The sequence below is a fragment of the Labeo rohita genome, chromosome 1 (genome assembly GCF_022985175.1).
Source record: "Labeo rohita strain BAU-BD-2019 chromosome 1, IGBB_LRoh.1.0, whole genome shotgun sequence".
Classification (NCBI taxonomy): domain Eukaryota; kingdom Metazoa; phylum Chordata; class Actinopteri; order Cypriniformes; family Cyprinidae; genus Labeo; species Labeo rohita.
Window position 1 is genome coordinate 43,037,878 of NC_066869.1, and position 26,213 is coordinate 43,064,090.

The following is a 26,213-nucleotide window of genomic DNA, read 5'->3' on the forward strand; positions in this document are numbered from 1 at the left end:
TTTAGCCTCAAGTTTTCCCATAGACACCAGCTGGAAACTGACATAAGTTGGCTTTGTTCAAACCTGGATCCAGTGGTGTCAAAGCATTATGGCACTTTGCAACTCTTTTTATAACCAGAATATCTAAAACTTGAAACATAATCTGGGTTGCTACAAATAAGTTCTTAATTTAGTTTCCATATAATTTTTAAAGTGTCAAATGGCTTTACTAATGTTGCTTGTATAATCTTAAGTTAAATACTTGGAGTTGAGGTCAAAGGTTTACATACACCTTGTAGAATCTGCAAAATGGTAACTATTTTACCAAAATAAGAGGGATCATACAAAATGCATGTTATTTAGTACTGACCTGAATAAGATTTCTCACAAGACAATTACATATAATTCACAAGAGAAAATAATAGAATTTATAAAAATGGATGCTCAAAAGTTTACATACACTTGATTCTTAATAATACTGGGTTACTGGAAAGATCCACAGCTTTTTGTTTGTTTAGTGATAGTTTTTAATGAGTACCTTGTTTGTCCTTAACGTTTAAGCTGCCTGCTGTTCTTCATAAAAAATCCTTCAGGTCCCACAAATTCTTTGGTTTTTCAGCATTTCTGTGTATTTGAACCCCTATCAACAATGCATGTATGATTTTGAGATCCATCTTTTCACTGAGGACAACAAAGGGACTCGTACTGCATTTATTATTGAAGGTTCAACTGGTCACTGATGCTCCAGACGGAAACATGCATTAAGAGCCAGGGGTGTACATTTTTCTTATTTTGCCTAAATTTTTTTTCATTTAGTACTGCCATTCAGAAGCTACAGAAGATACTTACATGTTTCCCAGAAGACAAAATAAGTTAAATTTACCCTGATATTTAAATTGAAAACGTTTTCACCCTTAATGCATTGTGTATAGTTGACAAAAACTTACGTCAACACGTTATTCAATTCACTGACTCCATCCCAAGCCAGTTTGTAAATGTGTCCTGTGTCACATTTTACATACTTTTAAATACTGCTATATGTATGTATATATATATGTATGTATGTATCTATCTCTATTTAACCCCGTTAATTTATTTACTTCCTCTTCATAATTATCGTTATAAGATTGAAAACGAAAATAATGTAAATCTAGTTGTCTGTTCGGTGTTTCACGTTTAGATCACACCCGGAGAACTTCTGTTTGACGTCCTAGCTGTTAAATGTTTAAACAAATATGTTTTGTAAAAGTTAAATAAAAGGCCACACCCGGGGATCTTTTTACTAGCTGCATCCTACCGGAAATAGGTACGTCTTTCAAACGTTCCGATGGTGCTACTTCTTGTTGCCGCTATATGTGTACCTACAGTGGCAATCACATTTTCAATGGATAAATTATTATACATTTGTTGAGATGGCAAGAATTTCTTTATGTATATTTCTAACGTACATATCCAAATATATTTCTCTAAAGCGTCATGGATAATCAAATTGAAACGGTAAGTTACAACGGAAGGCTGATCATTAATGCTAGTTAGCTTCTACATTTTGTTGCCTGCAAAGATTATTTATTTACGTTTTGAAACGATTAGGATACATTTATTTTTAAATATCTGGACACAAAGATATTTAGTATTCCTAAGGAATAGATTAGTAGAACATTATAACCCAAATTTCCGACTTAATACTATATTATTGACGTTTTTATTTTTGTAATATAGCTTTAAATACTTAACATACTACTAACAGACGTATAAACAGTAGAATAACGTGACTAGCGTTTAGAAAGTTTTCTATCATTTTTAACATTTGTTTTGACAGTACTGGTTACTACAGCTGTATTGTAATACATTATTTAGAAGCTGAGTATGCAGAACTTCATTGTCACGTTCAGTAAACAATGAACTCCCTCACTTGGTTACAAAAACCCCAGCTCAGTCCAGTCAAATTAGTGCTATGCATGAATTAATCTTTCTTCTTGATGTTCTCCAGGCTCTGTGCTGCTCAGACAGCATTTCCCAGACCTGTGTCACCATCTCAGACTTCTCAGATGAGATTTTACTGAATATCCTGCGATTCATACCAAGCCATGACCTGATGCTCAATGTGAGTCAAGTGTGCCGGAAACTTCGAACTCTCTGTCTGGACAAGAGCTTGAGAGCCCATGTACAGCTGCATAAAGAATACACAGTAAGCTTGAAAAAACAAACACACTTTTAATGTCTCTCATTAACTTTATAGTATTTCTGACAATCAACGGTTTTATTAGGGCATATGTATTTGATTACATTCCATTTGAGGTTCTAGAACTACTGAACAGCTATCCATCTTGTCTAATGTGCATTATAATGTTTTGATGCCTGATCAGGGTTCAACAGTTTTTGTATTTTTCCTCTTGCCCTGCCAACATTTTCACTGTTAAATCAAAAATCCTAAATTAAATCATTAAATCAAGTTCTTTTTTTGTGAATTTAAATCTACACACATTTACATTTATTATATTTCTTTGCTCAATTTTAAATTTATAATTTGTGTTTATTATTTAATATTTATTTAAAAAAATTATAATAATTAAAAAAGTATTAGTTATTATACAATTAATACAAGTTATTATATAATTAATAAACATATTGATTATTGTTGTACATTTTCATCAAATATACATAGAAAAAATGCTATGATTCCTGGGAATTTTACTATTATTATAATTATATAGAAAAGTATAATGAAGACTTCATAAGTTCATGAACACTTTTCCCGGAAAATGATGGCATACACTACCTTTTTTAAAGAGGTCTCTTTTGCTCACCAAGCCTGCATTTATTTCATCCAAAATTTGGCAAAAGCAGTAATATTGTGAAATATATTTACTATTTAAAGTAACCGCTTTCTATTTGAATATATTTTAAAATGTAATTTATTCCTGTGATTAAAGCTAATTTTTCAGCATCATTACTCCAGTCTTCAGTGGCACATGATCCTTCAGAAATCATTCTAATATGCTGATTTGCTGTTAACAAAACCTTTTTTTTAATTATTGTTAGAACCAATATTTAAAAGAGTTGAGTACATTTTCAGGTTTCTTTGATGAATAGAAAGGTCCAAAGATCAGAATTTATCTGAAATAAAAAGCTTTTATAACATTATACACTTGGAATGAATGCTTTTATTTACCAAGGATGCTTTAAATGGATCAAAAAATGATGGTAAAGACATTTATAATGTTACAAAAGATTTCTATTTCAGATAAATCCTGTTCTTTTGAACTGAGCAAAAAAATCAGAATATTAAAATGATTTCTGAAGGATCATGTGAATGGAGTAATGATGCTAAAAATTAAGCTTTGAAATCGCAAGAATAAATTACATTTTAAAATCTATTCATATAGAAAACAGTTATTTTAAATGGTAGAAATATTTCAAAAATTGTTCGAAAAAAAGACTTTAAAAAATATTAAAAATCTTACTGTTCAAAAACTTTTGAATGGCAGTGTACATGGTAGTTTTATCCCATTCATATGCCACCAATATCATCAATTAATTACAGCAATTTCCAAAACCTCTTTGACAGGTTTTAAAAGGTTGACAAGCAGAATAGGTAACCAAGACCTGAAAATCTTACCTTTGCATTGCTTCCTATTCACAGGCAAACGACGATGCTGTGAAGCAGCTCTTGAAGAACGTTTCCTGTGACATGCAGGCTTTAAACCTGAGTGGTTGCTATTGGTTGGCCGGCTCTACGATGGATCAAGTCACTCGCTGTAAGTCTCTGGTTAGCCTGGACCTTTCAGGCTGTCGATTGACTTCAGTTCGCCTCTCGCATCTGCTGACCTCTCTTCGTTCTCTACGCACATTGGCATTAGATGTGGGGCCGGGGTTTGACCTCCATCAGCTCAGCGCTGAGGGCAAGTCTGCTTTGGCACGTCTGCAGGAGCTCAAGCAGACGTTGCTGACTCCCTCGTACGGCGTAGTGCCATGCTGCAGTGCCCTACGCAGCCTGCACCTCTATCTAGAGGCCAGCGAGGGTTGGAGGGAAGCGGGCGGTTGCGCGCAGCTGATGGTGGGCCAAAGCAGCGTGCCGCACTATCAGAACCTGCGTTGGTTCTCCGCACGCCTGGCGCCTGGTGAAGTCAATCGCACTCTGTTGGCACTCTACTTGGCTGTTTTCAGTATGAGAGTTCCGGAGGGTCTTAAGGGACTGGTACTGTCTGTGCCAGGTCCCCCACCACCAAGGACGGTTGCAATGACGGCCCTAATGGAGAGCATGGCGTCAACGGTGGGAAACACTGTTAGCGCTCTCCAGCTTCCACGTACGTGTTTGGACGGTGCTATACTTGGGCGGCTCTTGGCGCATGGATCCCCCGAATACCTGAATTTCTCACGTTGTTCATCTCCAGGGTTCAACCCTCTACATGTGCTCCTTAGTGCGGGTTGCGACCTCACACCCTTAAGGAGTCTTAACCTGCGCGCATGTGGCCGAGGACCTCTCTCCGAGAGCTGTGGGAAGGGTGACGAGGAGATGGACACGGAGAGCGTCAAAGCGCTTACTGAATGTTGCCCGCATCTTATTCACCTTAATTTATCTGCAACACACTACCACCATGCTTCTGGGCAGGATGGACACTTGTGTGGCACTTTAGGACGTTTCAATGCCTTGTGCTCCTTGGCACTTCCGGTGTGTGCCTTGGCACAGTCCCCTCCAGCACCCATGAACATTCAAGACTCCAACACCGACCTGTCCTCAAGATCACTACTTCTCGGGCTTAAAAAGAGCACTCGCATCGGTGTACCCACATATCGACCCACAACAGAGGTCACCGTGGGTCAAGGCGAAGAGCGGCAGGATAGAGGCTTTTGCATTCAGCCTCTGCTTCAAGGTTGCCCGCATCTAGTGGAGCTGGAGTTGATTGGCGCAGGATTTTCCTCTGCCATGCCACGCAATGAGCCGGCCATGCGTAAGGACCCCACTGCGTGCTCCTGGTCCTACAATGTTGGAGATGGTGAGTTAGCTGCTTTGGGAGGGATGAAATTTTTGCGCAAGCTCACCCTCGCTCACTTACCGGGAGTTCTGAAGGGGACGGGACTAATCGAGCTGGTTCAGGGGTGCAAGGATCTTCGTTCGTTATCGCTGGCAAATCTTGGATCTTTAAAGACCATGAACTACACACAGGCGCTTCTGGAGGCTCTTTCCAACTGTACACAACTCAGGGACTTAAGGTAAACACGTGACTACACACTCTACACACAAAATGTAGTCAACAATCTAATCGTAGACTTGCAAATAAATATATTAATATATGAAGACTTCAGTTGCAAAAGCCTCTAAATCCATCTGATGTATTTCTTTAAAATTAGCATTTCTTTCTGGTTACTTTGTGCAGGTTTCTATGTAAGTACTGGTACTTCTGATTGGGCTGAGGCTGGAATTTAGAGAGTTTGAAGTAAAAGTATTTGATGGACATGTACTTTGTGACAGGAGCATTCACTCAGTGTCATTATCTCATTTTTGATCGAGATGGCTTTTAGCTGGTTTTGCATCTGAACTCTTCATATATAGATAAAGATTTTTTTCCGCTGACCATGCCACAAATAATTTCATGTTAAAACTGTAACTCACCAGTAGAGGGCTGCATCATATTGACAGAATTGCTGTATATCCTGTATGTTCAAGTGGTTATATTTATTTCTTACATTGATGTATTAACAATTAAACGTTTTTGAACAGTAAGTTTTTTTAAAGAAGTTTCTTATGCTCACCAAGCCTGCATTTATTCGATTCAAAGTACAGCAAAAACTACAATTTTGCAAGATTTTCACTATTAAAAATAACTGTTTTCTATTTGAATATATTTTAAAATGTAATTTATTCATGTGATTTCAACTTTTGAATGGTATAGTGTATAATGTTACAAAAGCTTTAGATTTCAGATAAATACTGATCTTTGGATCTTCTATTCATCAGAGAATCCTGAAAAAATGTACTCAACTGTTTTAAATATTGATAAGAAGAAGAAGAAGAAGACATGTTTCTTGAACAGGAAATCAGCATATTAGAATGATTTTTGAAAGATCATGTGACACTGAAGACTGGAGTAATGATGCTGAAAATTTAGCTTTGGTCATTTTAAAATATATTCAAATAGAAAGCAGTTCATTCAAAAAGTAAAAATATTTCACAATATTACTGCTTTTGCTGTATTATGGATCAAATAAATGCAGGCTTGGTGAGCAGAAGAGAAGTCTTTAAAAAAAACATTAAAAATCTTTAATGATCTTTAAATCTTTAAATCTAATTATTTTACTTGCCAACCAAGTAGCCTAGTCTAATATTTATGTTATGTAAATGATAATGTTTTACCACTGATATTGATTTGAAAAGATCACATGAACAACCTAACCAAAAAAATTTAATTATGATACTTGCACCATCATATATTAAATTTTCAGCTAAACACTATTTTTCACAATAACATTTACTATGATTTTATTTTTAATATTTTCAAAATACATTTCTGGTAATTTTGTAATTAAAACTGGCTTCATAAGGTTGAAGTAAAATGTATTGCACAACAGTAACTGAGCTTTTGTGCATCTTCTTGATGCGTTTCTATGAAATTATATGGAATATTGTTTTATAACAGATGTTAAGCATGCTTTGTTTTATAATTCCTCTAAATGTTACCTCTTAACTGGCTAGTAAATGTTTAATCTCATTCGCTGTTGGTAAGTGTTTATTTTGGGGTTAGAAATATGCAGGATGTAGAAATAGCTAATTAAAAATATTAATTCATTAATTTTTATTTAGCAAGCTGATTTAGCCCTGCATTCATCTCTGTTTGTATATGTGTGAAACTGCAGGCTGGAGCAGCCCTACTTTAATGCGAACGCTGCGTTTTTTGAAGTACTCAGTCAGTGTCACCAGCTGAGGCGTCTGTGCTTAGTTTCTCGACATGGCATCTTCCAGTCCGCCGCTGTGGCGGCCTTCATGAAGAGCTGCGCTGATGTCATTATGTGCCACATGTTCATGGGTGGTACCCTGGTGGCCTGTAAAACACTGCAGAAAACCCTGCTCGACAGGTTAGTTGCTTTAAAATATTCGTAATAATAAAGACTTTCCAAATGAGTGCATCATTTCAGGAATTTACTGGTTCTTTCTCTTCCTCCTGCAGTTTTTCAATATCTCGTCCAGCCCTTAGCGTGGTGATTTACCCTTTATTGCATGAGGATCTGGCCCAAGTGATCAGAGGTATGCCACTTTGCCATCTGGACGAGATCACGCTTTTCAAAAGCCGTGTCGCTGAAGAGCCTATGAAATAGTGACATGAGGTGAAATCATGTGGTGGAATAACCTGGGTAATGCTTGACCTGTGCAGTTTTGTGTGAGAGAGGTCAGAATTATGCATTGTATGGATTCTCCTTTTGTTTATTTAATAATAGCAATCCGGTGAAAGGATTCCGGGAAAACCATATGCTTTGACTTAAAAGATCATTGAGCTAAATGGACAATCGCAACTTTTAATAAAGTCATCGTTTCCCAGTAAAGATGCAGTGTAAACAAACTCTTTACCAGGTTGAAGTGTCATTGTATATGTGCCAAAATAAAACCTTGTTCATATCTTCATTTCTGGTTGGTGAGCATAATATTTTTTGTGCCGTCTTTACAATGAATAGGTTAATATGGTTCATTGGTTTTCTTTCATTAAGGAGAGACATGCATAAAGAACTAATTAACTTTTAATATAAAACCTTTAAAGGATTAGTTCACTTCCAGAACAAAAATATACAGATAATGTACTCACCCCCTTCTTTCTTTCTTCAGTTGTAAAGTGTTTTTTTTTTTTTTTTTTTTTTTTTTTGAGGGAAACATTTCAGGGTTTCTCTCCATGTAATGGATTTCAATGGTGCCCCTAAATTTGAACTTCAAAAATGCTGTTTAAATGCAGCTTCAAAGGGCTCTAAATGATCCCAGATGAGGAAAAAGGGTCTTATCTATCAAAAAGGTCAGTATTTTTTTTTTTTTTTTTTTTTTTTTTTTAATTAGAATTTATATATTTTTTTAACTTTTGTAACACTTGTCTCATCTAGCTCTGTGTAAACTCAGTTTTTTTTCCGGTCATGATAGTTAGGGTACGTCTAAAAACTCCCATTTCATTTTCTCCTCCATCTTCAAAATCATCCTACGTCACTGCAGAAGTAACAACCCAGATTTTACAAAGTGAACATGCAAAGATCAAACACCCTTTACAAAAGAAAAAAGTAAAAACAGTGATGTAGGATGATTTTGAAGTTAAGTTAACCAATCGTTTCACTAGATAAGACCCTTATTCCTTTTCTGGGATTGTTTGGAGCCCTTTGAAGCTGCATTTACACTGCATTTTGGAAGTTCAGATTTGGGGGCACCATAGAAGTCCATTACATGGAGAGAAATCCTGAAATGTTTTCCTTAAAAACATAATTTCCTTACGACTGAAGTAAAAAAAGACATGAACATCTGGGATGGCAAGGAGGTGAGTACGTTATTTGTAAATGTTTGTTCTGGAAGCGAACTAATCCTTTAAGTCTTACAAATAAAGCATTCACAGATTAACATTTTTAAATATTGTAAGATTTTGAAATATTGTAAGACAACTTTAAGACGTGTAAGGAACACAAATTAAGATTTTTTTTTATCATTTCTGAGAGTTTTCTGACCCTGCATAGACAGCAACGCCACTGACACGTTCAAGGCCCAGAAAGGTAGTAAGGGCATTGTTAAAATAGTCCATGTGACGTCAGTGATTCAGCATATTTATGGTAAATGAAAATGGTGGGAAAAGATTTTCTTCTATTTTTTTTTTTTTTTTTTTTTTTGAAAATAGACATAACAAAAGACAGTATTTTAAAAAAAAAAAAAAAAAAAAAAACAAGAAAAAAAGAAAGAAATACACCAAAAACAATGACGGAGAGAAAGAAGTGTCTGCCATTTTAATATATGTAAAATTCAAAGTATAATTAAATTTCTTTTCTTTCCTTTTGTTACCATTGCTGTCACCACCGCCATCTTGAAAATATAGCTTATATAATAAGTAAATAAATAAATAATAAAGCTGGAAAACAAAAGATCTTTAAACAGGGAAAGATAGAATGAGGTGGGAGAGAAAATGAAAAATGGAAGATAGACAGGGAGACGAGAAGAAAGAATAAGAGGAGGACAGGGAGAGGGAAAATTGAGGGAGACTGTATTATTTCAAGCTGATGATGGGAGAAGACCATGAGATAAAATGTGAACCTATTTCCTTCAAATCATCGGTCTTAGGGAGTCCCTTTCTAGGGCATTGAGGGCATTGGCATGTGACCTAGTCATGGCCTCTCCTTAATAGACCCTAGTACAGGATGTTCAGTGATCCTGAAGTCTGTGCCTCAGCCAGTTGTCTTCCCAGAGCCTTGTTTGCCAGACCCAGTGGCAGTTTTTTGTACAAGTCTTTCCCTTTTCAGGTCAGATAACATTATTTCAAGCCAAAAGGATAAGAGAGGGGGGAGGGGGGACAGAAGAGGGTGTATGATAGGATGAGAGAGAGAGAGAGAGAGAGAGAGAGATTAGAAATCTGCAGTGTAGAAGTGTCTCCCAGTAAAGCAATTTTTGGACAAACTGGGATGCTAAATTCGAGGATATCTGAGAGCCTGCTCATGACCTTTGACCAAAATGAATGAACCAGTGGACATTGCCAGAATGCATGGAAGTGAAGCCTGGACAGTGTAGACAATTATCATTTTTAATATATCCCATTCATTGTAATTTGTATGTTGTGAAATGAGTTCTATGAATAACTTTATATTGAATCATTTGAATTTTGGCATTGCAGGACATCAAATAAATGTTATTGCAAACTTCTTGCCAGTTGATAATTTGATCTGTACCCATGTCCTTAGTCCATTGTTGAACTGGAGCAACTATGTCGGTTTCTGTAGATAATAAGAGTGTATATATTTGTGATAATATTTTATTAGGTTTTAAAGATTCAATAGTTTGGTATATGTGAGAATTACAGTTTGACAGAGTATAGGAACCAATACATTTTTGTATGACTTCTTTTAAAAATATTGAAAGTAGGTTTGATTTGGTAAATTGTATTTAGACTGAATATGTTCAAAGGTCATGAAAAGGTCCCCATTATATAAGTGGCCCAGGGTAGTTACCCCTCTCTGACTCCAAATGGAGAAATGAAAAGGTTTGTTGTTAATTAAAAACATTGGATTATGCCATATGGGTGTACTGGCTGATGGTTTTCTTCTAATTGCAAGACCATAACACTTAATGCTTGTGCTTTTCAGTTAATGTTCTTTTAATGTGGTGATGATCTCAGCAGATCAGTTGGAGTTTGCCTAATACAGTGAATTGAAACATGAGTAGTGTAACAGATCTGCTCATTGGTTGAAGACCAGACGCAGTGCTACGTTGTAGCTCGTCTGTGAAAGCATAGTCAGGCTGTCTGAATGCTGGCTAAAGGAGCAGTGCAGCTGTCCAGCCTTCAAGTGAAATGATGGAAAGAAGCAGATTATCCTGTTGTTCTTAAGTGCAAACCTGCATGACCAGGTATTTTATTCTTTGTTGTTTAGTTGTTTGATATTAGATTCCGGTATTACATTAGTTCCTGTGTTTAATTACTAAACTTTCTCTTTATTGAATAGATTAATAGTTACTTGCTCTTTCTTTGCACTGCTATAAATTTCGAGGTAGGTACAGTTATGCTATTTATATGTGATTTTAATATTACAAAATACACACTATGTTATGTATTGTGGCTCTTGATCTTGTAGAGAACTTGATTCATCATCTCTCATCCTCTTCATCATGATGCTGCTTCTTCATGTGCTGATGCTGTCACTCCTCTTCGACGGTTCAGCCAAAGTTGTGCACAATTTTGAAAATGAATGTAGTCAATTTTTTGCAAATGGAAAATCACCAACAAGAATTTCTAAACCACAATATAAGCAGATCTGCCAAACTTTAAATAATGTTGTTTATTATGCCACATTCTATGACACTAACAACAAGATCCCCGTGCACTCAGCCTACAAGTTTGAAGGGTGAATGAACTGCAAAAGAACAGACAAGTGGTACATTGAACCTCAAGTAAGTGAATTATTACTCTAAATGGGTTCTTAAGTTAATTTTTGTACCATATTTTTTGTCCTTTCTTTGTTGTTTAAATATTCACAGATAAGCTTTAAAATAACATAATTTTTAAAATAATATTTTTCACGTTTGTATGCATGTGGCACCCTATGCTGTAATACTTTGTGCAACCTCATTTAATAACAGCTCTTAGTCTTGGTTTATATTGTCATAAAAAATTTGAATCAAATTTGGGTATATGATCTTCATCAGATTCTGAGGTCCACGGGTCTACATTCCATTTTCAATGTAATTCAAGATCACTCTTTATGAGCACCAAATAATGGGTCAAACTGCTTTAAAGTGTAAAGAAACATGAGGATACTATATCAGATAAATTCTTATGAAATAAAAGAGCTATTGCTAATATATTACAGTTGAGTTCAAAAGTTTACATACACCTTGCAGAATCTGCAAAATGTTAATTATTTGACCAAAAAAAGAGGGATCACACAAAATGCATGTTACTTTTTATTTAGTACTGACCTGAATAAGATATTTCACACAAAAAATGTTCACATATAGTCCACAAGAGCAACTAATAGTTAAATTTATTTATTTATAAACACAACCCTGTTCAAAAGTTTACATTCTTAATACTGTGTTACCTGAATGATCCACAGCTGGTTTTTCTGTTGTCCGTGAGTCTGTTGTTTGTCCTGAACAGTTAAACTGCCTGCTGTTCTTCAGAAAAATCCTTCAGGTTCCACAAATTCTGTTCTTTTTTTTTTTTCCAGCATTTTTGTGTATTTGAACTCTTTCCAACAATGACTGTATGATTTTAAGATCCATCTTTTTACACTGAGGGAAACTGAGGGACTCAGCAACTATTACAGAAGGTTCAATCATTCACTGATGCTTTAGAAAGAAACACAATGCATTAAGAGCCAGGGGTGAAAACTTTTTGAATTTGAAGATCAGGGTAAATTTAACTTGGAAAACAAGTAAGTATCTTCTGTAGCTTCTGAAGCACTAAATGAAAAAAAAAAGAATGTATGATATTTGGGCATAATAAGAAAATTGTACATATCTTCATTCAGTTAAAAAGTTTTCACCCCCAGCTCTTAATGCATCGTTTTACTTTCTGGAGCATCAGTGAGCATTTGAACCTTCTGTAATAGTTGCATATGAGCCCCTCAGTTGTCCTCAGTGTGAAAAGATGGATCTCAAAATTATACAGTCATTGTTGGAAAGGGTTCAAATACACAAAAATGCTGAAAAACCAAAGAATTTGTGGTTTCTGGACAAACTGTTGAGGACAAACAAGGGACTCATAAACAACTATCACTAAAAAAAAAAAAACAGCTAGGTATCAACACAGTATTAAGAGTTAAGTGTATGTAAATGTTTGGATGGGGCCATTTTTATGTAAACTTTTGACCTCAACTGTATATGTGTAGTACAGTACAAAGCTGAATAGCAGAAGAAGCTGTAAAGAAGGGTGGTAGTGATGAGTTTGTAATCTGTTTTGCTGGGATAAAGAACAACAATAGATTTGGTCTTAAAGTGTTTGCTGTACTTATTTTAACTTAAGTTCAGCCTACAGAGTCTGCATCACGTATTAATATGTTTTTTTTTCTCTCTTATCCATAAGCTAATGTTCTCAATTGATTCACTATTTCAGCTTGATAATAAAACATCACCAAACATGACACCTTGAAAATGATGTGAAAATACAAGAACTTGGAAACCATCAAGCTCTCAATGGAGACTACGAGAATTCTGGTTTCGACAAAGGTCATCTGGCACCAGTCTACCAGGCACAGTCACAGAAGTGTGCTGATGCCACCTTCACTCTCACCAATGCTGCTCCACAAAACCCCTCTTTTAACCGAGGTCAGTGGAAGGTACTAGAAAAAGAAATTGCAACTAATCTGTCCAATCGATGTCTACCGAAGAAGTATTCTGTTTACATTGTGACAGGGGTGGTACCAGGTGTTGGTAAAATAAAGAATAGAGTGAACGTGCCTAGTCATTTCTGGACTGCATACTGCTGCTTAGACAACAATAACAAATGTCAGATCTCAAGCGGGTTTATTGGAAAGAATGAGAACATTCGTCCCAAAGAAAAAAATGTGAGTGATTTAAAGTCAGGGTTGGCACAACTTTATGATGTTACGTCATTTGAGTTGTTTGATGGAGCTACAGATCCCCCAGCGAAGAAACAAAGCGATTCAGAAAATTAAAATAAGCTCTTTCAAAATAAAGCCCAAGTGAGCTTTTGTCTGAAAGAGAAACTTTATCAAATGTCCTCTTTGTTGTTATTGTTACTTCTGACTGAATTATTATAATTGTTAGTGGAATCATGAAGAAAATTCTGCTCATGCTTTAAAAAGGTTTACTAACAGGACTGTGAAAATCCTTAAGAACTTCAGTTTTATGTGTGATTCTGTAATTCTTTCAATTCTTTGACTGCAATCAATAATTGAAACAATTCTAATATTTAAATGGAATAGAGATGCAACAATACAGTTAGCCCACAGTTCAATACGTACCTCGGTTTTTAACCATGGTTTTCGGTTCGGTTCTGATATCTTGCCATTTCATTTTCAGTGTGGGATTTTTTTGGAATAAATTAACTAAATACTCCCGTAAACCTCTGTACACTAGAAAAAGCGTGGTTTAGTATATGTCTGCTTAATTTTTTCTTTTGAGAGAGGTATTATTATTTATTTTTTTTTTTTTTTTACACAAAATAGAATGGGTTTCATTCATACTGGTCGCCCTCGTGCAAAAAAAAAAAAAAAAAAAAAAAAAAAAAAAAGCACATGTGTCAAAGAAGCATCACTGATGACGTTCCTTTCCAGCTTCTCTAATATGGATAAAGGCATCGCTATTGCTATAACTGAATAAAAACAAGATGTAACGTTAAACGTTTTGAATTATGAATTGTAAGGACAATAAACACTCGTCTGCAATAATATATGGTTTATCTGTGTTCTTAAAGCCATTTCGTGTATTTTCATAAGCCATTGCTAATCGACATGGAATATGAGTACAGAATTTATTGTCTGCCTCATTCTGTGATAAGAATCCACATCAGATCACATAAGGAAGTTATTTTAAACATTCGACTGATGTTGGGAATTAAAAACAAGTTATAATGTTTTTATGTCTTTTGTTTTTATAACTTTTGTTGGACAACAGGTTTAGAAAGGCTTATCATTTCATGTCATTAGAATGGAAGATGCTCTGCATTGCTTTTTCAAATATAAGTGGGGAAGCATTTCCTCATTTCAGCACGTGGAATCGCAGGCGCACGTACAGCAAATTCCCAGAGAAATAAAACAGGGAAGTTATTTAAATGCAAAACCGAAAAACCGCAATTCGCAACCACGTATTGAACCGTGGATGCCGTACCGAACAGTTCGATATTATATTGAGTATTGTGACATCCCTAAAATGGAGTGCATCATATATTACACTAATATGAAATAAAGATTCTTCTTTCTTTTCTTTTCTTTTCTTTCTTTCTTTCGTTTGATTGCCTCTTTATTGGACAGACATCAATTAGACTCTAACTCTAACTTCTAAACTGCAACTCTGACACAGATTCAGCCTTGATTTACTCAAAATTTGAGATCATTGTAAGATCATAAAGTTACATTGTTACAAGAATTTCCATTGGAAAAAAAAATTCAGACACGTAAAACTCATCCCACTCAGTCAATGTGAGTTTAATGCAAAACTCATGTATTTCCACTTAATCAATGTAAATTGATGTTGTTTATGCACATTATCTGGAACAACCAGAAAACTTTTATCCTCATGTGTCATTGAAACCTAAGCTTGGAAAACCCCTTTTGAAGAATTTTCTTCCCCTCAGTCAAGCAGACAGGACCTATACTTGCATGTCCAGAAAATAAACCAGCGGAAAACCAAAATGATCAATCAGTCTTTTGGGTGATATACGGTCGTAGGATTATGCTCATAATCAGTGGTTGTAGGATTATGTTTGGTCATGGGGAAAAAAGGAAGTCCAAGTAGTATTCCACAGAAAAGCTATTAAAAATATCCACTCTGTTCAGTTTTTTTACTTCTTCCATTTTTAGTTACTGAGAAGCTGAGTGTGCCCTGTTTCAGGGAATGAAAGCAAACAAACAAACAAAAACAAAAAACAATTACATTAAAAATGTATTTAATCTTTGAAATAATTGATATTACTTTTATTTGGTTAACAACATTTTTATTGGTCTGCTTAATTCCGCAGTTTGGCAACCAATCATGAATTCAAATAGTACATACAAATGTGTTGACGCTCAGCATGAGTGAAACGCCCAGCAGGCTCAGCTGACAATGCAAAATTAAAGGGGTCATGAACTGCCTTTGTTTTTTGTTTTGTACTGTTCTCTGAGGTCCAGTTCTATTGTTTTCAAGATTTTTACATCAAAAAACATCATCATTTAGAATTAATAGGCTATTTTCTGTCCTGTTTTTAACCCCCCCTCAGCAGAACTCTCTGTTTAAATAGACGTGGTGGATTGTAGACTTGAAAGTGAACGCCCAATGCTTCAACTGGCTAACAGCATACATTCATTCCTCACAGGTCGATGGTGCTGTAGGCTGCTTAGTTTTTAGCGATCTAGTTCAAGGTCCTGCAGGGCCAAGTGTCCTATGGAGTTTAGCTCCAATTTGCCTTAAGACACCTGTTCGGAAGTATGTAATATTCCTAAGAGCTTTATTAGCTGGTTCAGGTATGTCTAATTGGGGTTGGAGCTCAATTCTGCAGGACACAGGCCCTCCAGGACCAAGTTTGGGCACCCTTGATTTAGTGTATCAGTTCACATTGCATTTATTAGTAGTAGTAGTCATAGTAGTAGTATAAAACTGTAAAATACAATAATTATATGAATTATTTTACTTTGCACTAGTAACATTACAATACTTATATCTATATTTTCTCATTTGCAAGAGGTCCTTGCAACCTTCAAGCCTTTATTTTGCCAAACAATTGCAGTGAAAATCTTATTAAAAATCTAGTGAAATGCTGTAATTGTCTGTCCACAAAAATGTTGGAAATGATGTGTGTTATTATAATATAATAATAATAATAATAATAATAATAATAATAATAATATGTGATTGTTGTCACACCCCTGGACTTTCTAGTTGGTTTCTCCCATTATCTCCCCTGCAGTTCTGTGTGTTTTGGTTTCTCCCTCATTGTCTACACCTGTCTGTAATCAGTCTGTGTGTTAGTGATGGGAAGTTCGGCTCTTTTCAAAGATTCGGCTCTTTTGGCTCGGCTCCCTTAAAAGAGCCGGCTCTTACGGCTCCCAAATGGCTCTTTATTTAGTATCACTCAGAGCCTTCTATTTTAGCCCAATTTATCAATTGTAAATGTTTTGTGTATTGGTAAGCAACTTTTTAATTCCTTATTTTTCATAAAAAAAATACACAGTTACTATTATTTAACATTTTAATAAAACTTTAATTGAACAATTGAACACAACCACAGCAAACAAATCAAATAACCTAAATAAAGGGAAAAGTCTTAACATATATAATAAACATACACTACCGTTCAAAAGTTTGGGTCAGTACATTTTTATTGTTTCTTTTTTTTTTTTAAAGAAATTAATACTTTTATTCACCAAGGATGTATTAAGTTAATAATTAAAAGTTTATTAAAAGTTAATAATAAATAATTTACATTGTTATAAAATATTTATATTTTGAATAAACACTGTACTTTTTAAACTTGTTATTCATGAAAGAATCCTGAAAAAAAAAAAAAAAAAAAATCACAGGTTCCAAAAAATATTTGGCAGCACAACTGTTTATATTATCCAACATTGATCATTCTAATAATAAATCTGCACATTAGAATGATTTCTGAAGGATCATGCGACACTTAAGACTGGAGTAACAGCTGATAAAAATTCAGCTTTTCATCATAGGAATAAATTCTATTTTAAACTATGTTAAAATAAAAAAACATTATTTTATATTGTAAAAACATTTTGCAATATTACTGTTTTTTTTTCTATATTTTTAATCAAATAAATGCAGCCTTGATGAGCATAAAAGACTTCTTTAAAGACTATTACAAGTCTTACTGACCCCAAACCTTTGAACGGTAGTGCATATAACAAAACACTTTTGTCTTTAGTGCAGGTTGGCATTGAGAAATATCAGATGCCTCAGCTTGGATGGGCTGATGCGATTTCTCCTCTCTGTAATTATTTATCCTGTTTTTGAGAAGACTCTCTGAGGGCACCGATGTTGCAACAATGCAGAGTCTTCCTACCATTACCTTAACCAGGCGCATTTGGACTCGCATTTAATGCCGTCTCCCCCGCCTCTCTCTGTCGCTCTGTGTACCTGGCCTGTACCTGTGTACCTCACCTGGCATGCGCCCCCTTTCCTACTTTCACATAATGGTACGACTGATCCTAGTGGGTCCTCCCATGTGATTAGCCGCATGGTGTTCCCAAATGAACGGATGTCGGACGTTGATGTGACTGCCCTGTGTTCCTGTGTCTCCTGTGTTCCCCGTGGATTTATTAAATACCTTTCGTTTATTTACATCGTTGTTCGTGTGCTTTGTCTGAGCGTGACAGAATGTCCGACCGAAACTGTTTTTTCGTGCTTTCCCCTCCGTTTTATTTTTCGTTACTTTTTCCTCAGTTTTTTGTTTCCGTTGTGTTTCCCCTATGGCTTCCTTACTCCGTCCAGAATTCATCCTTCTTCGGCTGAAGCAGGGGGATCTTCCGCTCGAGGGATTTACGATCAGGTTCCAGCTTGTAGCTAACACCACCAGCTACCCGGACGACGCCGGCCCTCCGCGTTTGTGGAGTGGACACTGGCGAGAAACAAACCCTCGTTCCCCGCCTGTTCCTTGGAGAATCTCGCTAGTGCCACTCCGGACCCAGAACCCAGCCAACCACCACCCCGACACGCGGAGCACGAGCCCGAGCCCACCACAGACGGATCCCACGCTACCAGCGCGACCTAGGAGCCATCGCCCATTGGAGAGACAGAGCGAGCGATCGCCACGGAGCTGGAGGAATTTGCGTCTGACCAGGTGCAAGAGCCGGCCACAGAGCCTGCGACGGTGGACGTTCCTGATGGGCGTGAGGGTGCTGAGGACAGCACCGCCCACTGCACCACCGCTGAGGGTGAGCAACGCCTGGATCTGGGACAAATTTTTCTGGAACAAGATTTGACTAATGTCTTTGAAGATTTATATGAAGACATGCCCGCTCTTCTTCCACCATCTAAATTACCTGACTGCCTGGATTTCCCACCCACCCTCCCTCTGTCTATTGTTTCTGCGGCCTCAGTCCCGCCACCGCTGTCTCCTGGCAGCCCATCTGCTCACCCTCAGCCCACCATCTGTGCGGTGGGTTCGCCGCAGGTCTGCCAGTCTCCATCGGTGTCATGGCTGGAGGATCCCTCATCTTCGCCTCCAGCCTCTGAGTCCTGGACTCCGCCTCGGCCCTCCGACCCTGCGGCTCCACCCCGTCTCTCAGCTCCCTCGTCTCCACCGTCGCCCGTCACTCCACCGGGCTCCATCATCCCTCCGGCTCCGCCCTGGTCAGTCGTCGCCCCACCTTCGCCTCTGGACTCTACTCCTCCAGCTGCGCCTCATCGCTCCGTCCCTCCGGCTCTGTGGACCTCCTCCCTCCCACGGGCACAGCCTCGGTCCTCTGTTGCTCCGGCTCCGCCGCGGACCTCCGGATCTCCGCCTCCGCCTTGGTCGCCAGAGCCTTGGGCTCCGCCTGGGCCCTCCGGATCCTCGGGGTCGTCCAGGATCATCGGCTCTCCGTCTCCGCCTCGGGGTCTACCACCACCTGCTCTGCCTCCGTCGGTCGGCCCCATGGAGTCGTTAGCCTTTCCTCCACCATGGTTCCTCCCTCCATCGGCTCCACCGTGGGGCTCCATCATGGCTGCGGTCTGGGTCTCACCTGGCTCCTCCTGCTCCAGCCCCCTCCTGTCACCTCCTTGGCTCCTCCCTCCATCATCACCTCCATGGAATATCCCGTCATCACCCTGGACTCCATCTTTTGCCCTCCTCCCGGGAGTCCGTCCTCCACCGAAGCCCCTTCCTAAGACTTTGTACATCTTGTTGTCCCTGTTTGTCGGCGCGAGGACGCGCCTTCCGGGAGGGGGAGGTAATGTCACACCCCTGGACTTTCTAGTTGGTTTCTCCCATTATCTCCCCTGCAGTTCTGTGTGTTTTGGTTTCTCCCTCCTTGTCTACACCTGTGTTTGTAATCAGTCTGTGTGTGTATATATAGCGTGTGTTTCCCCTCTTGCTTTGTCGGACGTTGATGTGACTGCCCTGTGTTCCTGTGTCTCCTGAGCGTGACAATTGTGATATATTATATTTAAGGAATTGTTGGTCACATGTGAAAAAGTAATCTGTCTGCTAACATGAGAATGTGTTTTGAAATATTCAAAACATCTTGATTGTTTGCGAAAGAAGTGATGGCAAGGTAAAACACATTTTGATAAAAAAGAGAAAAGTTGGGAGGCTGAATGAAAGCATAGCATAGTATAGGTTAGTACATATAAGATACAAAAATAAAGTTTCATTTGTCTGAGTACAAGGTTTTATTTTGTTTTATATTTCACCCTGTTTTGTCACACTTCTCAAGAATCAGTGGCAAGCAAAAACTAAGAGAAGCATGAAGTTTTTAGTGTATTTTAGCTGATTTACAAAAATTAAATTGTCAAGACAGCACATTTCAGTAAATAGAGAGGGTATATAAACAAGAACATAGAAAGGGAAATTATAGAAGGACGGGTGAAAACAAGCTTCTTGTAAAGAACAACTAATAGTGGTGAGTGACAGTTCTATGGATGGATCTTTAATTTTACTTGTTTTTATTATACTTACACTATTTTAAGTATTTTTTTTTTTGTTATTTATTAATTTTATTATTTTATTTATCTTTTTTTTCATTTGTTAGACTTGTGATATGTGATCTTTATTTTTGCTATCACTTTACACACAACTACATGTAATCCAGCAACTGATATAATTTGTAAAATGTACCTAATTATATAACTAACAAATGTAACTACTTAATTCTGTCCTTCAATCCAATCACATTTTTGTAATAGTAGTTGGGTAACACATTAAAGCCGATCAAGTATATGCGAGTGTCAACTACAATGCTGGATTATAATCAAATATTTGCTCGCAGTTGTGCTGTCACAAAAAGTTATATGCATGTTCAATTAATTAAAGCCATTATTGTATAATGTATATATTATTATGTAAGTTTATAGCTTGATCTTTATAGCTAGATCATGTAATTACCTATTACACACACAAGATGTTATAGTAGTTACAAAAACAATCACGTGTGGTTGTTGTTCTTGCAGAGAACTTCATAATCCATCATCTCTTCATCATGATGCTGCTTCTTCATATGCTAATGCTGTCGCTTCTCTCCGGCGGTTCAGCCAATGTTGTGCAGGATTTTGAAAGTGCATGTGGTCAATTTTTTGCAAACAGCAAATCACCAACAAGAATTTCTGGATCACAATATAGGCAGATCTGCCAAACTTTAAATAATGTTGTTTATTATGCCACATTCTACAACACTAACAAGAAGATTCCTGTGTACTCAGCCTACACGTTTGAAGGGCTAAAGGTCTGCACAAGACTAGACAAGTGGTACATTGAACCTCAAGTAAGTGAAATAGTACTTTAAATGTGTGGTTGTACCATATTACATATTAGAGTTCAGGAATTTTTTGTGTGGTTGTGCATATGGGTGGGTGGAGTCGTTTCAAATGTACTAATAACAATTACGTCTTTGCTGTTTATTCTCTTAGACTTTGAAAATAATACTTAGTGCAGCCTCTTTTGATAACAGCTCTTAGTCATTTTTCTTCATACACTGAAACTGATTTAAAAAAAAAAAAAAAAAATGGGCCCAAAAATTATTCAGACACTTTGAACTGAAGTTGTTGTTTCTTCTTTACAGTCAAACCAAAAATTATTCAGACACCAGATGTCATTTTTGTTTTTTTTTACTATTTTCTAAACTATAGTGAATAAACTGTGATAATGTGAGAAATGTTAAATGGTGTCTGAATAAATTTTGGTTTGACTGTAAGTTTGAAGAAAACATCAATTAGGATTGGAGATCTTTCCAACTAGATCCATCAGATTCTGAGGTCCACATGCCTCTATACTACTTTCTATATTACATGTGTAGTACAGTACAAAGCTGAATTGCAGAATGAGTTGTAAAGAAGGGTGGTAGTGATGAGTTTGTATTCTGCTGGGATAAAGAACAACAGTTTTGGCCTAAAAGTGTTTGCTGTACTTATTTAAAACTTCAGCCTACAGAGTGTGGGTATTAGTATAGTACATATTGGCATGCTTTTTTCTCTTCTAACGTGAACTGTCCATAAACTTATGTTTTCAACTGATTCACCAATGCAGCTTGACAAAAATAAAACATCACCAAACATGACACCTGAAAATGATGTGAAAGTACAACAACTTGGAGACCATCAAGCTCTCAATGGAGACTACGAGAATTCTGGTTTCGACAAAGGTCATCTGGCACCAGTCTACCAGGCACAGTCACAGAAGTGTGCTGATGCCACCTTCACTCTCACCAATGCTGCTCCACAAAACCCCTCTTTTAACCGAGGTCAGTGGAGGGTACTAGAAAAAGAAATTGCAACTAATCTGTCCAATCGATGTCTACCGAAGAAGTATTCTGTTTACATTGTGACAGGGGTGGTACCAGGTGTTGGTAAAATAAAGAATAGAGTGATCGTGCCTAGTCATTTCTGGACTGCATACTGCTGCTTAGACAACAATAACAAATGTCAGATCTCAAGCGGGTTTATTGGAAAGAATGAGAATGTTACTCCCAACGAAACAACTGTGAATGATTTAAAGAAAGAGTTGGCAAAACTTTATAATGTTGCTTCATTTGAGTTGTTTGATGGAGCTACAGATCCCCCAGCGAAGAAACAATGCGATTCAAAAAATGAAAATAAGCTCTGTCAAAATAAAGCACCAGTGAGCTTTTGTCTGAAAGAGAAACTTTATCAAATGTCCTCTTTGCTGTTATTGTTACTTCTGACTGAATTATTATAATTGTTAGTGGAATCATGAAGAAAATCCTGCTCATGCTTTGAAGAGGTTTACTAACAGGACTGTGAAAATCCTTAAGAACTTCAGTTTTATGTGTAATTCTGTAATTCTTTCAGTTCTGTAGTTAATGATTGAAACCATTATAATGTGGATAAATGGAGTGCATCATATATTACACTAATATGAAATAAAGAAGGGTTTTTTTGTTTTGTTTTTGTTTTTGGTTTTTTTTTTAGATTAAAAAACATTTTTTTAGACAGATTCTGTCTCAGTTTACTTAAATTTTGAGATCATTGTAAAATCATAAAGTTACATTATTACAAAAAAAAATTCTATTGAAAAAAAAATAGCTGGACACATGACACATGTGGAATTTGTCCCTCTTAGTGAATGTGAGTTTAATGCTAATTAATGTATTTGCAATGTAAAATCAATGTAAATACATTAAAACGCAAACATTTTATCACAAACTCAGAATCTGTTAATTTTCCCTGGTCAGGTGACAAAAACAGCATGTGAACAGATTGACAACTGTGTATTTCCAAATGTAAACTTTTTAAATGTCATAAATGCAGTAAGATACAATGAGACACAATAGAAATAATAAACACTTCTGTGCATTCATTTGCATTCATTCATTTAACAAAATTAGGCACAATTTCAACCAAAACCACTATATAAAATATGAGACTAACAGAAAGAGTTTACATATTCAGCCATGACATCCATCAAAATGAATAGAAAAAACACAATGCTCTATACATACGGCAGATGTATAAATGTTGTCAGGAGCATCGTCTTATCTTTTTGCTCCAGAATGTTGTTAATGCACATTATCTGGAGCAATCAGAAAACATTCAGCCTGGTGTGACACTGAAACCTAAGCTTGGAAAACACCTTTGAAGAATTTTCATCTTTCCTCATTCAAGCAGACTAGAAAAACTTGCATGACTAGAAAATAAACCAGCGGTGAATCCAAAATGATCACTGAGTCTTTCAACTGTGATGGCTGTGATGTCAGGTGGATTCGGATAGTGCTGCTATGTTCTATATCCAATAACAAAATTAGATATCACTATTACTTTAGAGTTAAGAGTTATATTTCAGTTTTTATAAACAAACACATTCTTATTAAGTGGAGCTTTGTTTTAATATGTAATGTAGTTGTAGGGAGATATGTGGTGGATCAAATTTGTGTGCTTTGCTTATTTCCTTAAAAATGTTCTTCATCATTCCTTAAAAATGTTGAATGGCAAAGCAGGAAGTTAGAAATACTCACCCATCTCACTGCAACACTGCACCCGTGTTTCTTTGCCCTTGGTGTCAGTATGTACTGTCATATTTGTAGAGCTGACTTTGGCCTTTTACATTTTGTTTTTCATTATTTGTTGAGTATCTAGTAGATGTTCACTTACTACACAGAAGGTGTTATATATCATGTTTCTTACATTCTTACATTCTTGTTATTATTCAAATATTATAAGTTGTTTAAAAAATTATCACGTTGTTGTTGTTCTTGCAGAGAACTTGATAATTTATCAACTCATCATGATGCTGCTTCTTCATGTGCTGATCAAGTTGAGCATGTTACTTTAAAAATGTTACTAGTTACTTCTTACAAATAATAACTGAGTTAGTAACTGAGTTACATCATTATAAAAGTAACTAATTACCAGGGAAAGTAAGTATTGTGTTACTTTTTTAAAAAAAGTGTTCAAATATGTCAAATAATTTGGATGCCCCCAGTATTAAATATGTTAAATGAATTAAATTTTTCCAGATTAAATATCTGATATCCTGTATGTATATTTATAAAGCTTAATGGCACAGATTTTTAAATATCTGAAAGTACATTTAGCATCAGTCAGTCAAGCATTATAATATGATATTATGATAATTTAGCATTAAACTTTAGTAATTAGAACTTCAATAATTAGAACAACCATGTATAAATGCGTATTTGTCATGCTGACTGAACTTAAGACTGGTGGTGGTGCTAAAGATACTGTTTGTAATTTAGTGTTTTTGTAAAAAAAAAGGGGGGGCGGGACGAAAAATAATACTGATTTGATAATATAACAAAACTACTACGAATTCTAGTACTAATAACAATATGAAATGCACTAAGGATTAATGAACTGCTGGGTTCATGAATATTAATCACGTTGTCTGCGTTCTCTCAAACTGATTTGCTGAAATCAAAACAGAGACGATAATAGGTGAGCGCCAGCCAATAAGATTGTTGTTTGCGCATTAGTTCCGCCTACTACAGGAGAAACCGGCAGTTCTTAAAAGCTGAAGAATTCCAAAGAATTTCTGTTATTTTGACAGGAAAATACAAAAAATAATATTGTTTTTACATGGTGCATGTCATTCTGCATGGTATAAGACTGTCGCTCTGTATCTTTCTTTTCGTGTGAAGGAGACAAAAGGACAGCTCGTGTGCCTTCACACTAGAGTTTACGGCTCGTCAAATACAGGTACGGTGATGAACTGAAAAACAATATTATAATATTACAATAGATTATAGTAACGCCGCATTTTATTTTCAGTATTGGTAATGACGTTGTAAGGGGGGAAACAGTAATTCATTTGATTACTCGTTACTGAAAAAATCATGCAGTTAGTATTATTTGCCATTATTCCCATCACTGCAAAGCAGTCTGGTGAAATGAATCACGCACACATGAATGCATTTAGGTAGATCGGGCACTGCATTCCCTTCAAAAACAAAAGTAGGTCTGTGACTTCAATGGCTCAGATGTCAGAAGTAAATGACAACTGCTATGTTCATTATTACATCCAACAACAAAACACCACAGTTAGTTAGGAGACACTGTGGCGTCAAAACAATGGCAGACTGTTTACTGCTCACTCAGGGCAGGTCTACACTTAAACACCAGTGTCCATCAACAATTGTGGGAGAGGACTGTGCAAAGCTATCTGTGAATAGCTTGATATAAGAAAGTGCTTATGATTTGTGGGGATTTAAAAAAAAAAAAAAAAAAAAAAAAAACCTTTATTTTTATCATTATGAGGTGGTGGTGTACACAGTCACAAGACACATTTAAGTTTAAAAACCATGTATAAGTGAATTTTGCATCCGATGTCCCCTTTAAACACTTCTCAATGCATAATCTCAGAAAGATTTATTGAATTTTTTTTTTCACTGGTATGTGTCTATAGAGCTTAAGTTGCATGGAAATATTTAAATGTATCATATATCTGTTGTGTCATAGGTTGATTTTAGTGAATCTCTGGGAGTTTGCTAGTTTTAAACTATTGTGTATTTAAAGAAATTGATAAAGCATTACTGTAATTGTGAATTTCTTTGTTCTGGATTAATTACCTATTTTGGAGTAACACTAAAACTCTTTTTGCACTTTTATTGACAGAAACATTGTAGAAAGTACACTAAATGATGAGATGATGACACAAACCACAACTCATCCCCAACACAAGGAATACAGCTTTTCAGGCTGCTACAATATACAGTTTTTGGTAAGGTTGTGCAAGAACCATAGCATTAGACACTTACCATTATTTGATTATTTCAAATAATGTTACAGCTTAACTGGCTTATTCTCATTTGGCATTGGTGAGTGTTTATTTTGAACCCTTGATAAATTAGAATGCTGGATGTTGAAAATTCTAGTACATAATTATTATCAGAATTGTGCACTAGAGCTCTCCATTTAAATAAATAGGCATTAACAGTCTGGTAAAAGGAAAACCAATTGTTTTGACATGAGATCACTGAGCTGAATCTACAATCACAACTTTTACTTTTATCTATTTTATTTTCTCAATTTATTTAGGTCATCATTTCCCGGTAAAGTATGAACAAACTCTTTACCAGGTTGAAATGTCATCTTTGTATATTCAAATAAACTCCAAACCTCAAAAAATAAAGCATCCATAAACACATTTTGTTTTTGAATCAAAAATTTGTTTTATGGTAAATGATACATGATACATATTGGCTTCATGTTGGCTTCATGGCAGCAG

General features: G+C 36.3%; 2 protein-coding genes across 3 annotated transcripts; both read left to right on the top strand.

Annotated features, from left to right (window-relative positions):
* Positions 1-1,310: 1,310 nt before the first annotated feature.
* Positions 1,311-7,583, top strand: fbxl18 (F-box and leucine-rich repeat protein 18). 2 transcript variants are annotated; one of them, XM_051095134.1, is made up of 6 exons: positions 1,311-1,476; positions 1,970-2,167; positions 3,623-3,737; positions 3,840-5,193; positions 6,835-7,053; positions 7,146-7,583. In XM_051095134.1, the coding sequence occupies exons 1-6, from the start codon at positions 1,456-1,458 to the stop codon at positions 7,291-7,293; spliced, it is 2,055 nt and encodes a 684-aa protein (XP_050951091.1). In that variant the 5' UTR covers positions 1,311-1,455; the 3' UTR covers positions 7,294-7,583. The 2 variants fall into 2 exon arrangements, with proteins under 2 accessions (XP_050951091.1, XP_050950358.1); XM_051094401.1 differs by having other exon boundaries at positions 3,623-5,193.
* Positions 7,584-19,883: 12,300 nt separating this feature from the next.
* On the top strand, positions 19,884-22,432 carry LOC127169391 (endonuclease domain-containing 1 protein-like). The gene is made up of 3 exons (XM_051116743.1): positions 19,884-19,920; positions 20,468-20,778; positions 21,540-22,432. The coding sequence occupies exons 2-3, from the start codon at positions 20,497-20,499 to the stop codon at positions 22,206-22,208; spliced, it is 951 nt and encodes a 316-aa protein (XP_050972700.1). The 5' UTR covers positions 19,884-19,920; positions 20,468-20,496; the 3' UTR covers positions 22,209-22,432.
* The last annotated feature ends 3,781 nt before the right edge of the window (positions 22,433-26,213 follow it).

Bases quoted from the DNA above. Each gene is read 5' to 3' on its own strand.
- fbxl18 (XM_051094401.1), top strand. From the start codon at position 1,456: ATGGATAATCAAATTGAAACG. The intron at 1,477-1,969 runs GTAAGTTACAAC...GATGTTCTCCAG, and splicing joins TGGATAATCAAATTGAAACG to GCTCTGTGCTGCTCAGACAG. The intron at 7,054-7,145 runs GTTAGTTGCTTT...TTCCTCCTGCAG, and splicing joins CAGAAAACCCTGCTCGACAG to TTTTTCAATATCTCGTCCAG.
- LOC127169391 (XM_051116743.1), top strand. From the start codon at position 20,497: ATGATGCTGCTTCTTCATATGCTAATGCTGTCGCTTCTCTCCGGCGGT. The intron at 20,779-21,539 runs GTAAGTGAAATA...TCACCAATGCAG, and splicing joins AGTGGTACATTGAACCTCAA to CTTGACAAAAATAAAACATC.